This window comes from Sipha flava, unplaced genomic scaffold, assembly GCF_003268045.1.
Source record: "Sipha flava isolate LNK unplaced genomic scaffold, YSA_version1 307_pilon_pilon, whole genome shotgun sequence".
NCBI lineage: Eukaryota > Metazoa > Arthropoda > Insecta > Hemiptera > Aphididae > Sipha > Sipha flava.
Window position 1 is genome coordinate 977,666 of NW_020272984.1, and position 18,241 is coordinate 995,906.

The following is an 18,241-nucleotide window of genomic DNA, read 5'->3' on the forward strand; positions in this document are numbered from 1 at the left end:
TGTTTTAAATGCTTATAAATATGAAAATCTAACAGAGAAAAATTTTTATTTATCTTAATTTGAATATTAGTTCATTTTTCCTTAACTTAAATTTTAAATTCTAAATTTAAGACCATATGTTTGTATTTTATGTTTTTCTGGGTTTAATTTTTCTGTATTATTGTTTAATGTAAATAATTCAGGAACTTATATTTAGTTCAAAAAACGGTAAAGATTTAAATGTGTTCCGTGCATGATTTCTATACATGTAGAAAGTAGCGTATCGACACAATATGTTTTTATGAAAAAATATATAATTTGTCATGGCATCTCATAACATCTTTCATTTTTCCCTTCATCACAATCATTTTTTCGAGGTCAATGGATGTTATAGTTGTATATAATATTATAGCTACATAAATGATTTCTTTGAGAAAAAAAAAAAAGAAAAACTACCACAGACCTGCAAAATGGTTTATTTAGAAATTTGTTTTTATTATCAATCTATCGTAAGGATAAAATATAATATTGAATAAATTCTATGTACATTTACGTATAAAAATTAATCTATAATATTCATCCCATAAATTAGTATATTTTATTTTTTAGTTTTAATTGTACGTATTATATACGCGCGGGTTAGAGAGTAAAAGCAATATTGTAGTAACGCATGGCGGTTTAAATTTGAACTTCGTCTGAGTGCCTCATGAATAATTCAATGACAGTATAGGACCAGCGGCAGCCATTCTAAGTGGGGATTCCAGGGTCCAGTCTGTGTACCTCCCTCATCCTTCCCACATCTCATGCAAACGCAATAAGTTATTATGTCCAAGATAATCCCCTACATGCTGTGTATAACAAAGATAAAAGAAAACTTTTTAAAAAAAGATTTTATTCTATAGTTAAAACTATTTTAATGTTAGCGTTATCAATGCTTAAAATCTTCAACATATATAAAAAAAAACATAAATTTAAATTGAATCGCGTTGCTTAAGTACATATTTAAACTGATATAACAATGCAAAATTAAATTATGTTGATGTTTTAATTGTGTCTTATTTTTATTATTTCCATTTGATAAAATTATATAATGATTTTTTCAAATTTTCTTGAGAGAAAATATTATTTTTAATTAAAAATATCTCATCAAAAGTGGTGATTGTTGACAAATATTATATTATAACATTATAGTTAATCAGTGTATAAAATGTTAACTATAAATGTAAAATAAATAGAAATATATTTTTATTGTGTATTTTATAAGCCTCTGCTAGAGTTCAATAATTTTTGAATATTTATCTGGAATTTTATTGTAAATATTTTAATTTTTTATTTGCAACTAAAGTTTTTTATTGTCATAATTTTAGTTTACATTTTTTATTATTTTATTTATATTTAATATGAGTACCATATTTTTATTATTTTGTGTTATTTTATCATGATAACAATTTATTGTATACAAATATTTATTATATAAAACAGACATGTTTTGTTTAATGTGTTTAATAAACGGATCTATGTTATAATAATGTAATAATAATTAATTTACTGTTATCAGTGCATAATAATAGTTGGAGATGTACGGCATAGTCCTAAATAAAGTCACTTTCGATAATTCATTAATTAAAAAAGTGTTGAACAGTGTTGTTTTACACTCATTAAGGTGCGAAATTATGCAATTTTGGTATGAATTAGTATAATTTTCGATTTATTTTTAATAATTAATTTTGTAAATTGTATTCAGAAATATATATTATTCTAAATACTCATGATGGTATTGTGCAGTTATTACTATCCATCTGCACGTTCTAGTAAAACTTAATATTCTTATCGGGAACGTATATGACGGTAGCTTTGGGGCTTTATTGGAGAAATAAAGCGCGCAGTTGTTGCAAAGGGTATCCCGCATTGCGACAGACCGTATGATAACATATGTGTATCCATCAAAAATAATAATAATGCCACATGTGGCTCTCCCGTTTCCATGGGTAAAATAACATTATACTTTTTGGTGTCTCGGAGAATATTGGAAACGTGTAAAACAGTATAAGGAACGCGATTATGTGATACCGTAGCGCGTATTTTTCCCCCGCAAATCTTGTCACGTATTGCGTTTAATATTATATGTTTACGGTTCCGATCAATGTGCGTTTCAGTTGTCAGAAAGTCCCGCTCATCGACAACGGTCTGCTGACATATGCTCATATTAGTCGACGTTTCCTGCCTTTCCCGTGCATTCGAACTTTTCGACAAAGCGAGAAAAAAGTTAAATACTATGTTTCGATAAGCATCAAATATTTTTTATCTATTGGAATCCTATGAACAGTGACCAACATTATTATTAATAACTGAAAAAATGATTAAAACTGTTGTTGTAAAGGGTGCTACGTGATGTGTGTATCGTGCGTACACGCTCGTTTGCGCGTCTGTGTATGCGTGTGTTTATATGCGTGCATGAATGTGTATGCGTGTGTATGTGTGTGTGAAGAATGACAGACTTTGGTATGTGTGGATGACTGAAGCAACGGCGGTGGCGATGGCAATGGAGCGACGGTGTTGGTAGTTGTGTGCTGCGGAGGGGATAGGGCGCTGGTCCTTGGAACAAATCAATACCTAACGGGAGGGAAACAGACGCAGACGGACGGACGGGAAAAAGGCGGCCGGCCTGGCAGCCGACTGCCGAGTGCCATTCCGCACCGGCTGATATTGTGTTGCGCGCCCGTACATGTTTTTCTTCGTCTTCAATTCCAATTCACGTTTTATACTGTTTTATTGCAGCACCGTGTCGCCACTCTCTCCGTTAGGTTTCCTCCTCGCTCTTTGGTCGGCCCTGATGCTGAACCCCTCGCGCTTGCTTGCTACATTTTACACAAATGCTGCTTCAACTAAAATATTTACTTTGAGGAAGAAAGAACAATTGTTTAATTAAAACTTGAAACATTCCTTTGAACTTTTTACTTGCCATCTTTCTCCACTACTATCCCTTTTACTGATCTTCTCACATTCACATCGACGTCGCTTAACTCATAATTAAAGACCGGATACAATTGCATTATAAATATTTTAAAATTGCACTAAAAAGATGCCGAAATTGCAGTATAAATATATTTATATTTTATTGCAATTTTAACATATATGTTAAAATTGCAATGAAATAAAATATACATAAAAATTACATAGTAAAATCATATCAAATATATAATCATTAATTATTTACTTAAATAATATTATGGACATTAATATATTTACAAATTATATACATCTCTAAATTGTGTTCTTGAAAATTGTATTGTCTGTTACTTAAAATATGTTATATAATGAAAAATTACGATCACCGTCGACACTTGTTATCGATGCATATAAAAAATAATTTAAAAAATTTGGTATTATATCTAAATAAATATTTTGATTACGTGTCATAATCTCAAATTAAGTTTTAATAGTTTTATATCCTTTATTTTTTTCTAAGACATATTTTAATTTTTCTACTATTTTTCCATTGGGACGGGAATTTTTATAGAAATATTTTCAATTTCACTAATTATGTTTAAACTATTAAGTAATTGACTATTTGATTCTTCTGAACTTGTGAGTTTTATGGATAACTCAGATAAATATAACTTTACAAATCCTAAACTACATTTAACTACATGTAAAAATTTACGTTGTAGTTATATTTTTTTTGTAAAATCACTTTGGAAATAATAATTTGTATATTTTATCAAGCAAAGTATACAAAAATTGTAATAATTGCAAGAATTGCAAAGTCGTTGAAAATTGCAAAAAATTGCATTATTAAATTTAATAGGAAGACTGTAATTAATCTGATTCGTATACATATTTGATGAAATTTGGTTTATCGGGTATCAATAAAATATTACAATATTAATTAAATCCGGTCTTTAATCATAATTAATATGTTTTTTTTCCGTCTTTCACTTTTTAAATTCCTTACACTGTGTTTTTTAATTCTTATACGTGGTGTTTTTGGGCATCATGATGTAATTGTATTTAAAAAATCTATTTAAGCCAAAATAATTTAAAATAGGTATGCATTTTATTTGGATCTGTTAAAGATAAAAATACTTTTGGTTTTTTCTGGTTGAATGTTTTACATACTTTGAAAAATGTTTAGTGTCGAACATAAAACGGTTTTTGTTTGCTTTGTGTTAAACAAATAGTTTTGTAAATGTTTCAAGCTTCTACTATACATTTTTTTTATTATTATTTAAAAGATACTTTTTTCGAATTATGTAATTTTTAATACGTAAAATAATTATTCATTTTATTTTACTATTATTCTAGTATTTATTAGAAACATCATTATCATATTTATGTTATAAAATTAATTTTTTTTTGTTACGTTATTCAACTTCATGATTTTCTCAAGTGACTTTTAAGTCTTGTTCAATCCATCGTTGATCTATAAGATACCACCACAAATAGTTCAGATATCCCGCAGTTATACTGTTATTTCTCCCGCTGCGATGTACTGTGCTGTAATTTACTCAAAATGGCTCAACAACCGAAACTTATTTTACTGAATAGTTTTTGAAATAAAAAATAAAATATTTTTTTCTTTCTATAATGAAAAAAATTGCAAATGATCTTTAAATTATTCAAAATATTTTGATAAATTTAAATATGATTACTTTGTTTCTATACTAATTTTACTAAAAAATATAAACTTGAATTAATAGATTTAGTATATTAATATATTTTACTAAAATTTATATTTACAATATATTGCAATATTTTAAAGTTGTTTTATAGTTTAAATCCTAACATAATACTTTAAATGTATTGTAATAATCTTATTTAAACAATATTTTAAGTGCAAAGTTAAGTAAATATAAAATAAAATCAATGACATTTTTTTGCATATACCATATTTCCCATACTTGTGCTCTAATATATTTAAAGTGGCCGATGAAAGATCTTTCCGTCCTTATCTGATTATTTATTATGTTTTGAGAAGGTTATGTTGCATTGCTGATATTGTTTACTCGGGTGTGTGGAAAACTGTATACATGTATACATGTGTGTAGAAAACTGATAAGTTGTATGATGATGTTATGAGATATGAGGGTTAATACTTGTGTGTGCATGTGCGTGCGTACACAGGAGTGTATGTGTGTAGTGTGTATATAATTTATGTGATCTGAACAAAAATGTGTTTTGCTTTGGAGGAACACATGTTTTCACCAGAAATAACTAGTTTATAAATAGTGACAGTTGTGAAGAACTGTTGGCTTCAGTCCCTCTATTTATGTATGAATGTTCGATTATATTAATTTATAAATATTATAGTAATTTTACTTACGTATAATCGTTGAGTTTAGGTTAAAATAAAGTCAAACGTTTAATGTTGCTTTAGCTAAAAAATATCTTAATATCCATAATAAAATATTATAGAATATAGCTGTCTTATTATTGGTGTTTAGTTTTTTATTAATGTTCTTCTATATTATGTTTCGTGTATAACTTTATTATTCTTAATAGGGTGATTGCATTTTTGTCGTTTCCTTTATGCACAACCACTATTCCTTCTCTGCTATAGCACGCGATGATGCATTGCCCTCACTTAATCATTTACTTGGGTTTTTTTACAATTTTTCTATTCTTAATTTCTATATTTGTCTATTTTCAACATATTTTTTATTTTTGTATTGTTTTTTTTGTTTGTATGTAAAATACTTCTACAGTAAAATTAAGAACTAGGAACTAATATAGGAACATAAATTTTAGATATTAGAATATTTTCTGTCCAATTACTTAGGTATACTAAAAATTAAATTTTAAAAATATCTTACCATAATGGAATATTTAGATGTCTTAGAATGATGTCAAATTAAAATAAAACAAATATAATGGAATACAAATGTCAAATATAAACTAATAAACGAGTAGTAAGTAAAACAGTGAGATACCAACACGGGCAACGACCAACTATTTACTAATAACCAGGGTTCGTAAGTTCATGCCCTAAAAAATGCCTAAATAAGCATGTATTTATGCACTTAAAATTGACAAAATATGCTTTGAAATATGCCTTAAAAAGTTCAAAAATATGCATTATATGCACTTAAAAAAATCATAAATAATATTTGAAATTACATGAATTATCCATTCATTTTTTTTATAGTTATATTTTATTTTTTGTCACAGTTAAAAAAAAAATAGATTTTAAATACTATTTAATACTATTCTAGAGCCTTCATGAACTGCGTACTCATGTACTTTTTTGTCAGTTATTAATTTCAAATCTGAAACTTTTGAAATAAATGTATTAAGAAAGTATGTATTTATCAAGAAGATAAGAAAAGAAAATATAATATAATTTTTATTTTTAATTTTATATATATATTCCATCATTTGATAGATTCTAATATAATGTTGTATAATATGCCCGATAAAATAGAAATATGCATAAATATACCAAATATACAAAAACATGCCTGATATGCAAAAACATGCAAAATAAGATTTCACATATTCAATCGTCGTACCTTGAAATGAATTTCTATGTCATCTAGCATTAAATAAAACTTTGCAAGATTAATATGCAAATGCGTGAACTTACGAGCCCTGCTAATAACTATTAGTTTTACTCAATAAGGTGCTTGTGTTAAATTATCGGCGAGCCACGAATACAATAGGTATACCCAAAATAAACTTTGAATACAGACAATGATATCGCTTTTATCTCATTTATCGGAACCAGACGACCGATATAGAAAACCGTTGTAGAAAACCTGAATATGTTCCCAAGCAAAAATTATCAAAGTAGTAGTAAAGTATCTAAATATGATTATAATTAGAGCAGAGGACTTGTAGCATTTGCATATTTTTTTTGCACAGTCACAAAAATAGCAGAGTGCGAAACAAAAACGTTTCATGCTTCCACAAAGCTAGTTTGGGAATTTTATTGTGCATATAAATGCATATTTTGCGTTTTTTTGGTTTTTAGGGCATATTTCTTCCATTTTATACTTTTAGATGCATATTTTAAATAATTTATTATTTTATCAATATTTTTTCGTCGACGTTTTTATTTATTTAGTTATACAAACAAAATAAAGTAAAATTTAAAATTATTTTAAATTTTGATGATAATATTAATATGGTTTTTGATTTCTCCCAGGCCCATCATAGTTTTTCTAAAAACACGTCTCGAGAGTAGTTGATTAGATTGTTGTCGGATTATTAATTTCATTTATAAACAGATGAGATAATATTGTTCAACGCACAAAATATTGATACTGGCCACGGGGACGCCTGTCGCCGACATCGGACGTATTCATATTTCAATAATCGCTGTGTTTCTCAACGGTTGACAGTCCAAACACGTTCTATTTACTATTTATTATAAAAAATGTCTAAAGTTAGTATCCAGATAAGAAAACCCCTTAAAATAAACCCAATTAATTAATTGTGACTTGTAAGTTGTTAAATAAAGTTGTAAATAAAATTTATTCGTTATAATAAGTACCTACAGAAAAATTCTTATTTTATGTTCAAAAATATTAATTTTAAAATGCATATTTTGTATATTTGGTTTTAATCATAATATTATGACGTGTGTGTGTGTGTGTGCAGCGTGTATATATTATGTTTATAGTGTTTATACAAACTATTAATATGATTTCCGAGTCAAAATTCTTAAATATAAAAATGTTAAAGAAAAAACCATGTTTCATGTAAAAGTTAATTTACCAACTCAGGTTCATGGGGTGGGGTTCTGACCCCCCCTGGATACGTCACTGGCCTACATAACGTATTTGTTAAAAGTAAATAAAATAATAAATAACAGCGAGCTATAAATACTTTGTTTTATTCGAAGATGCAAATTCAAAGTTGTAAATGTACAACCCTTTAAATGTGCAATAGAGAACGCCCGCTTAATTTTTAATTATTCATATGCCAAATGTAGCACTTAACCCTTTTTCGACCGAACTTTCCTCCTTCAAAGTTTTCTGAGTGTGTTGTTAATATAACAAAAACATTCTCTATATTAAACAAAATCAATGATTAATTATCATAATTTTAATAAGTTTCAGTTACAATAAAATAATAATTTATAATTATTATATTTTTAAATGTTATGTATATAATTGTATTAATTAATTTTTTACATATTATGTAGATATTCTCTATTTTAGACGTAATATAATTAAATATGTTCAACCATTATTTAATATATATATTTTTTAATTGATAAGCATATTATGTATGATACAACTAGGATATAACAATCGAGTAAATGTATGTATCATGTAAAATGCATTATTTAATGTAGATAAAAATCTAATAAACTTACAATTTCTTAGTAACAAGTTTTTTATACAAATATAGTTAAATTTGCTGTTAAAATAATTGTATTGTAATTAGTAAACAATGACAATGTATTTATGTTATTGTATAAATTTATACAAATATAATTCTACTATTATTTTTATTATTATTCTACTATTATTCTTCTAGATGTCGCGTCATAACAGATTACATATTTTATTATCTGATTTTGCTGGATACTATCATTTGTCTACGTAATGCAAAGAATATACATAAACATTTATTTTATTTTAATAAAAATTATTTATGAAAACTCCAAGTATAATTTAAATCGTATTTAACTTTATTCCTTGTAATATAAATTAATTTTATTCGTCTACCTAAAATAATTTCATTCATAATACATAATGCTTGTGTAAATATTAAGGGTTTTTGTTCCGAAGTTATTCGTTTCGCTAGTTACACTAAACACTAAAAACATAATTGTATATAGGAATACTACATAAACACAATGTTCTATAATCTCTTACAAATCTTTTGTATTATAACAAAAATTGATTTTTTCAGTTTTAAACGAATATGTTAATTGTTTGTGCTATGTTATGCTTTATTTAAATTATAAAAATTACTCGATTAGTTAAGAATATCGAAAATATATTTTCTTACAAATAATTAATATGGGTTAATGTTTTTTTGATTGCAGTGCTAAGTTTAAGGAATACACAAGAAGAAGAACCACCAGACCCTCAGTTAATGAGATTAGATAACATGTTAATTGCCGAAGGAGTGGCTGGTCCTGAAAAAGGAGGTGGTGCAGGAGCCGCAGCTAGTGCCTCGGCCGCAGCTTCAGGTGGTCCTGGGCAACCAGATAACGCCATTGAGCATTCGGACTATAGAGCAAAATTAGCTCAAATCAGGCAAATCTATCATCAAGAACTCGAAAAATACGAACAGGTAAAAGTTATTGAATTTTTCTTAGGTACGTTTCATTTAATAAATTTAGTTACATGTATACCTATAAATTAAATTCAATATACTTTTCTTATCTTAGAATATTGGGTATAAACATAAAGCAATTAACTTAAAATAGAAAATATTTCTGAATCAATAATGATTTTTTTATTTTCACCTAATTTAAATTTATTAGTGTTTTTAAAGTTATATTATTTGGTTATATATGATTTAATTTTCGAACAATTGGTTACTTATTCAATCATTAATTGCATACAATTTAGTAAGACGAGCTGTAAAGTATAAAATTAAATTACGTTAATATAATAATTTTAAAAGTTTCAATATAAATGTACTAATTTATGTCTATGCGGAGGAAAATTACTTCTTGTATGACAATTAAAAGTGATAATTTTCCATGTATGAGCTTTATCAAAATAAGTACCGTATATCAATCACCATGAAATATTAAATGTATTTATAGTGAAACTAAATATTACTGTAGTTAATACTTATCACACAGTTCGTTTTTAACATGCAGGTATTTAATTTATTTATCCTTATTGTAATTAATTACTATCGAAACTTAAAGGTTAGATTTCATTTTAAGAAGTTGATCCCTAAAATAACTAATTTTATACATACTATCAATACAACTAAGTTATTTGAATTTTTAATAATTGTTTATTTAAAAAATAACAAGTCTTATGAAATACTTAATAGCATTGAATTCAATTAAATCATTGTATATATATAATAGATATTTTTTCTATATAATTCGTTTTGGATGTAATCAATTTGGAAGGCAATCAAAATAAAATGTAAAAATTACTGTAGTTTGAATTAACTAAGAGAATATTACTAAAGCATTCAATTATTTTATTTGTATAAAGAACTCTTTTTGATTACTGACAGTGCAGAGAAGGGAGAATACACATAATATTACAGAGATTAATCGACCTAACAACCAGATCTGCACGCAATAATTTGCGATTTTATTGTTGAATACAAAGATGAGTTTTATAAATACTTATTGAAATAAGATATAATTTCGGGTTCCAGGTATGGTCGTATTTTTATGCTTTCTCTTAAACATTTCGAAATCACATTTAAATATGTACTCGTATTTGTTGGCCTCGCAGGACAAATTGCCTGAAAAATAATCTACGAGATGCATATTATGTTAATGGTAATAAAGTAGATATCCTTGAACCTGTGCTTTGTCTTGTGTTTTGCTTGACATTTAAAAACATTTATTTTTACATCGTGGTATGCCACAAACGGCGTGTGATCAAACAAATACCACAAAAATGATTAATTATATTTTTTGGATTGATATATTCATAGTGATTGGTTAGTTATGGTAATTTAAACCTACAATAAATATAATATTTTACTTAATGCTATTTGCGATTTAACTTTAGAATAGATTTGAGCTATTATTAAGATGTAAAATAGAATCAGAAAAAATATTTATTGATATATTGGTAATCAAATCTTAGGGTTTATGGTAATATATTATATTTGCTTGATATTTTATTTTTGAATAAAAGAATTTTTAAGGTTGAATAATTTTGAAATTCTGGTATTAAAATAATCAACTTTTAATTTTAAAATAGTAAAATCAGTTAAATTTAAAATTCAATGTTTTTCGAAAAATATTATATTTCAATGTATGAAAATACATTTTAAGTTTAACACTTAAATTTACAAAATTATATGTTAAAATATGTTGATTTTTATGTGTATAATTAAATAATTATTTGAAGGTGTTTAAAATTTAATTTCCATACTATATTCCAAACACAATATCATTGAAGTGATCACCTTATTTGCTTCTTAAAATTTACTTTTTTATTTTCACTTTTTAGGCTTGTAATGAATTTACTACCCACGTAATGAATCTCTTACGAGAACAATCTAGAACGCGACCGATCACTCCAAAAGAGATCGAACGAATGGTGCAAATAATACATAAGAAATTCTCTTCTATACAAATGCAACTGAAGCAAAGTACTTGTGAAGCAGTCATGATACTCAGATCTAGGTTTTTAGACGCTAGGTTTGTGTTATACAATTTAATTTATACTTAAATCAACACTTCAATATAAAGTTATACTATGGTTTCTTCTATCTTGTTATTTATAGAAGAAAAAGGCGTAATTTTAGTAAACAAGCTTCTGAAATACTAAATGAATACTTTTATTCGCATCTAAGTAATCCATACCCTTCCGAAGAAGCAAAAGAAGAGTTAGCTAGAAAATGTAGCATCACTGTGTCTCAAGTATATATTTTTTGCTAGTATAAATTATAACAAATGAAACAGTGTTTAAAATACTTGTATTAAAACTATTAAGGTGTCTAATTGGTTTGGAAATAAAAGAATTCGATACAAGAAGAATATAGGAAAGGCTCAAGAAGAAGCAAATCTCTATGCCGCCAAAAAAGCTGCCGGTAAGTCAAATAGATATCTTAATCCATTTTAGTTTTAATAATTTTTTTTTTAAATTTACTATGAATATACTTTTAAAAATAATAAATATCACTACAATTATCATTAAAATTGACGTGTTCAAAATTTTATTCTTACCGAAGATATTTTCACAGATTGTAGTCCTTATTGGTGTTTAAAACATAAAGAGAAAAACATATAAATAGGGAAAGGGTGAAGTTTACTATAGGGATTTGGATAGTGATATATATACGTTGGCGGTGTAAGCTCCAAATGGAAGTAATATATCACTGGGACCCTGGTTTTGAGCTTGACAGCTCGAATGGTTTTTCCTGGTTTCCTCATTGTCCCATTCTACACCCTCTATATAACACTAAATGTGTGTGTATGTGTGTGTACATTATTATTATTATTATTATTATTATTATTATTATTTTTATTATTATTATTTTTTTGAAGTGAGCGCGTGTGTATATGAGCGCATGCTCCACACGAGCGTGTTTATGGTTTCTTTTATGCAAAGGTGTGTCACCTGCCAATAGTTACAGTTAGGACTTAAACCTCAAATTACAATTTATGTTATGTTTAAATATGAAACATGAATATTTTTAACAATTTAATGTATTTTAATTGTATGCAAAATTTAATTCAAATAATTTATAGTACCTATTAGATACATAGTATATTTTGCTTTAAAATAAATTATTATTATTATTTTTTTTTTTAAATATATTAATTTATTCATGGTTTAACTGTTTTCGATGATAACAATCTTAAATTCATATTGTATTATTGTTGTTATTATTTGTAAACGTAATCGTTTATTAAAATATAATATAGTGACTGCTAACTAACTATCTAATAATTTCCGTTGACAAAGAATTTTGGTCGCAATAACAAAAAAAAGAGGTAGTTGACGGATAAGGAACGAGTAAATGATTAGATTACTGCTGATCGACGATTGGCATGGAATAATATCAATATTATATAATATTTTACATACGAGATATAAAGACACTAATGACGTCATCATTAAAATAAAGTATAAATAATATTTTTTTAGAACTCTAGATTAAAAATATCTGTAATACCTATATTTTATCTTCTCAACACTAAAACGGCTAAACACAAAAATAATCATGAATTAAATTTTTTTTTTATCATGAATTTAAATTAACTAAAATTAAGAATTCTAAAAATATAAATTATTAAACTAATTTTAGGTTTTCTATCGTTTATAAATAGTGATCCCAGTGATCATAGAATCACTGAATTAGGAACTTAAAAATAAATATTGCCTATTTTTATTATTTATTGTTTTGTATTTTCAGTATCTAAAAATTCAATATTAATAGAAAAAGTTCTATGAATTAAAAGCCTCCTCATAAAATTTAATTAATTGACTATATATATATATATATTATACATATTTTATATTAATTCATTGATTTGTTATTATATTTAAATATTATAATATTTTATCAATTTAAAATATAATAGACATAAGCGCCTGGAAGGGGCAAGCAGGGGCATTTGTCTCCTTAGATTTTCCAAAATATTTTTTAAACTGGAAAATTTGATAAAAAAAAGGTTCTTCTTTTAAAATAGTAAAATTTTGAAATTTATCCTCAAATCTTAACGTTGACCCCTTAGAAAAATCTCTGTGAGCGCTAATGATGACAGATACTTATTTACTTAAATATGCACGTGATCACTTTAAATATATACAAATGTTAGTTGAATACAACTTATTTAATTCTTTATTGTGTGATACTAAATCAGATTCATTTATAAATTACTTTGTTTAATACTAATTTAATATAAATAATAATAGTCGTTGTTGAATTAACTAGTATAAGGATTATTTACTTTTTGTAGGTGCTTCACCCTATAGTATGGGTCCTGCTTCACAAGGAACACCAACTCCTTTACTATCTCCAGCTCCTGGTGGTGGTCCGCAAGACAGCATGGGTTACAGTCTTAGTTTAAATGGGGCTGAATATAGTTCTCCTATGTCTGGATCACAGGTTTGTGTGCGTCATATTGGTTAAAAAATGTTATTGTATATTTTTTCTAATCAAAAATATTAATTTTTTAGGCACAATATTCTGATGGAAGTTTAGGATATGATCCAATGGGACACCAGGTGAGCGACTGTGAATAACAGGTTAATATAATGATAAATGATGAAATTACAAGTGATATAAAGCTATCTTCAGACCAACTTGTATAAAATGATTAATTTAATGTAACAAAACATGAATATTTCTTTTGAGTCCATAGTAATATAAAAAAAATTTAAAGTAAACAATTTAGCTTTCTTGTACTCTGTTATTTTTATATTTCTAATCGTTGAAAATCTTTACTGTTATCTAACTAGAAAAATAAATAATAAATTTAAAAAATTAATAATACAATTATTTTTTTATTATATTACAGACAATGCCTAAAAATTCTGGATCACCATCTACTGGATGGAACTCCAGTCACGAATATCAATCACATGGTATGCATGATGATAGCGAAGACTCGTCAGATGATGTCGATATAAAACGCCCAAAAATGTCTTAAGCATTTTTATTCTTAATTACTAAATTTGTTCATTTTTTACGTACATAAAACAATTGCTTAACTTAATCTTTAGACCTACGTAAGTGAGAGTAATCAGCCTTTATACTTTCTGTATGTCTACTACATTATGTATGTTTTAAAAAACTCATCTCACTCTAACTAATAAATATTATGAATCTACTGTAATGACGAAAACGAAAGACTTAGGCCTTTGAATGGGTGTGTTCTAACTTTAATACACATCACATATAAGGAAGTGTATTATGTATAAATAACGTTAACCTAATATTTGAGATTACCATACTGAAATTTAGTAGACAGTTTTATTATGAAACTATTTTTAGTATCTTATTATTATTATTATTATTATTATTATTATTATTATTATTATTGTATAATTAAATGATAATATTAACTTGAGCTTTTTGAACGTTAATCGTTCATAATGTAACTTTGGTATACGTATATTGTGCACATCACCAGATTATTAGTAATTTTTATAGAAAAAAATATGATAATAATATTGTTGATTATGTTTACTCACACATTTTTTCTACTATCTGTGATCTCAAAGGAAAATCAACACGTGCATCAAATTCAAGTACAATCATGTCCAGTGTTTATTTCCTTTTTCACCAAGTATACGATATACACACGGTAATATTATTATTTTTCATGATATTTAAAAATACACATTTTAAATATAAAACGAGTTTTGTTAATAATTGTTTAATAAATATTGTATTAAATAAATAAGTAGTGTATTTTTTAAGGCACCATGACTAGTAACCCTTACATTTTTAATGCTTTTTTTTTTAAAAAATAAAAATAAACATATTACAGTTAAATGTATACGATATTTGTAAGGTTATTTATTGTTGTCTGTGAACTGTGCATTTTTTCCTCTTTATTTTTTATGCTATATTTGTATGCTTTTTATCATAAATATTAATAGTAAAACATAAAAACCTATTATTAAAGTATTCTACTCCTCTTCTTATTTCATACTATTATAAAACGATTATTGTTAGTGAGGAAAAACAACATTGTGTGCCTATGAAATTGATTTAAAAAAAAATGAAATCTTCAATAAATAACTAGTCTTGTGCTTGTTACATTCAAAATTTTACATTTTTATAATCAAAATACCTGTGCAATACATTCTATTCTAAACTAATAAAATATAACAACTTACAATTTTGTTATTTTTCTGTCAATTCATAGTCACCTTTGTTAAGACATTATGTATACCTTTCATGTTATTAAATTATCTACACACTTACACAGTATAGTGTGTTGATTTCAGTATTGCTCGAATGTTTTATATATATATATATATACTATTTTTTTTTTTTGTACGTCTTGTAAACTATACCACCTAGACATACTGTATTATTATTTTATATAAAATTAGTACTTGTAATATTTAAATGTAATTCTGATGGTAAATTTTTGTATTATATCCAGTAGAATAGAATTTTGTTTTCCAACTCCTATTTAAGATAATATTTTATTTTTATTCATATTGTCAAGTCCCAATATATACATTTATATACATATAGGTGTTTAATAGTTACTATACATGTATTAGGTATATGTATGTTTGTGTGTTATAATATGATTTTTCATTTAGACTACACATTGGAAGATCTGTGGGAATGTATTATTAATTTGTTGTCATACTCTAAAAAAATATTCTTTTGTAATTGTGTATATATATAAATATAGTAAATCCATTATTTACAAACTTCTCAATAGTCAAAATACTGAAAACAACAAATATTTTTATATCTATGCTACCAACAATATACCATTTAATACCACTTAATTTACTTAAAGTTCTCGCCAAATGCTCTAAATAAAAAATGGTTTTACTGTATTTATACATTATGATGAATGAACGACTTATGTCATAATTTTGATAAATGTGACCAATAGAATCAGGTATTTGTTTAAAAATGTATTTGAGTCTTATAACCTTTTATGTTTTGCACACATTTGTTCTTAGTATAATCAATTTTATAAATATATATATATATATATTACTTTTGTATACGATTTACTTTTTATAAAGTAAAAATATTTAAATATTTGACCACGGATTCAGATTTTGTTTGGTTTTAATACATTAGACGCCTATATTATATAATATGTATAATTATTAATTAGGGGCTGTATTAGGTAATAAAATATTATGAATAAATATTGTACAGTTTCTAATGAAAACAAAATTATAACGCTTGTAATTTAGAAACAAAAATGTATTAATTTTTTAATTATATTTGTATGTATATCATACACTCAGTGGCGTATTTTCTAATTGTTGTGGAATTTTAAATTGTTCTAAAATTTTATATAACATTTATAAATTAATCTTTATTTTCTGGGGGCAAAGAATTAGGAACCTCCTTTCCCGAAAATACGCTATTGCATACACTTATATTCTACCTGTTACAGATATTCCCATTTTCCTTAAAATATTTTTAAGTATATCTGGCTGAGAAACAATTCTTAAAAATGTCAAGTCTTGTGTAAAAAAACTTATATTTATAATAATTGTATTATAGGTAAGTTAAAAAGTAATTTCTTAACTTAAACTTTTTTTGTACATTTTTAATAGATAAATGTCGTCATTTCAGTTTTTTTTTTTAAATAACTCGTGCAGTCGGCATACTCTTATTAAATTGCCGTCTCGGCTCATTTTACCAAAGTGCCAATTAACGTGGGGGGGGGGGAAACTTAAAACCAGTCCAACAATATTATAATTTGTATTTTGCATATAATTATCCATATAGTATACGTCTCATTATTTTGATTTATATGCCAATGGTTTTATAAAAGATGTACTTATATTTTGATGATGTATCGACTTTGGAATAGCCAGTGGTGTATTCGTAATTTTTTTCTAGGGTTTACACTCAGCACATTAGCGTTTATTGGTGGGAGGGGGGGCTAAACCCCTTAAAAATGTTCTATGTTCTACCTACCTAAACTCAAAATTACATAACATGATGGGGACGTGGGATATACTCCCATCAGACTTTTTTCATGGCTCCAATGATTATATTTTAAAAATATGTAGATAGTAAGAAAATAAATCCATTTTATAATAATAATTTTTAATGGAGATTGAACAATAATTGATCGATTTTATTTTGTACACATTATCGTACATCAACGTTTCTTTTGCGACCTATATAATTGAAATTAAAAATATTTTGGTTGCAATTCAGTTTCTCTGTAGAGTCCGGACGCGAAGGGGATCATTAATTTTATTTACACGCGGGTTCAAGTTAGTGAAGTTGAGGCACTGGGTCTAAGCTCTCCTTACATACGCCTATAATCGGCTATATTTTATCATTTCTATAAAATGCTCTGGTTGTAAACAAATGCTGGTTTGGGCGTCATTTCAATTTTTGTAAGGGTGTGGCAACTGTTTAAATTTGTCGATTTCATAATATTTAAAAAATATACTTATCTGTATATATAAAAATTTCGTGTCACGATGTATGTTCGCGATAATCTCCGAAACTACTGGACCGATTTTGATGAAATTTTTTACACCGTGTGTAATTTGGTCCAACTTAAAATATAGGATAGTTTTTTTTTCAAATTTTTTAATATTTTAAATATTTTAATTAACTTTTTAATAAATGTGTATAATTGCATGGTGTATTTCGGGTTTTCCCGTGACCGACCGCTACAGTATCTATATAGCTACCTGTAATCTGACCTTTTTTCTATTGTGTGTGTTTTATCGTCGGCGGCGTGTAGATATGAATTGTTCCGAGAATTATATAACTAACCTAACCTATGGTTTTTATCTCATTATTTTTTGCATTGCAATTGTTGTAATGAAGAAAGTTATAGAATTTTCGAGAAATGTTCAAAGGTATAAAATGCGAAGTTCGGTACGACGTGAATTCAGAAAATATATATGTTGGTTTGTACTTAATTTCAACATTTAGATACTTTACCTATTACTTTTAAATT

At 26.2% G+C, this 18,241-nt stretch overlaps 1 protein-coding gene across 4 annotated transcripts in view; it reads left to right on the forward strand.

The window, feature by feature from the left end:
* Positions 1 to 15,167, forward strand: part of LOC112686390 (homeobox protein extradenticle) — a 30,220-nt gene extending 15,053 nt beyond the window's left edge. Inside the window, exons 4-10 of one of the 4 annotated variants that reach the window (XM_025558628.1) lie at positions 8,978 to 9,228; positions 11,097 to 11,287; positions 11,374 to 11,509; positions 11,583 to 11,679; positions 13,556 to 13,710; positions 13,776 to 13,844; positions 14,117 to 14,204. In XM_025558628.1, coding sequence (XP_025414413.1) covers positions 8,978 to 9,228; positions 11,097 to 11,287; positions 11,374 to 11,509; positions 11,583 to 11,679; positions 13,556 to 13,710; positions 13,776 to 13,841 — 896 coding nt within the window. In that variant the 3' untranslated portion in view covers positions 13,842 to 13,844; positions 14,117 to 14,204. Of the gene's footprint in view, positions 1 to 8,977; positions 9,229 to 11,096; positions 11,288 to 11,373; positions 11,510 to 11,582; positions 11,680 to 13,555; positions 13,711 to 13,775; positions 13,845 to 14,116 lie in introns of all 4 variants that reach the window. The other 3 variants (XM_025558626.1, XM_025558627.1, XM_025558629.1) reach the window with 3 other exon arrangements.
* The last annotated feature ends 3,074 nt before the right edge of the window (positions 15,168 to 18,241 follow it).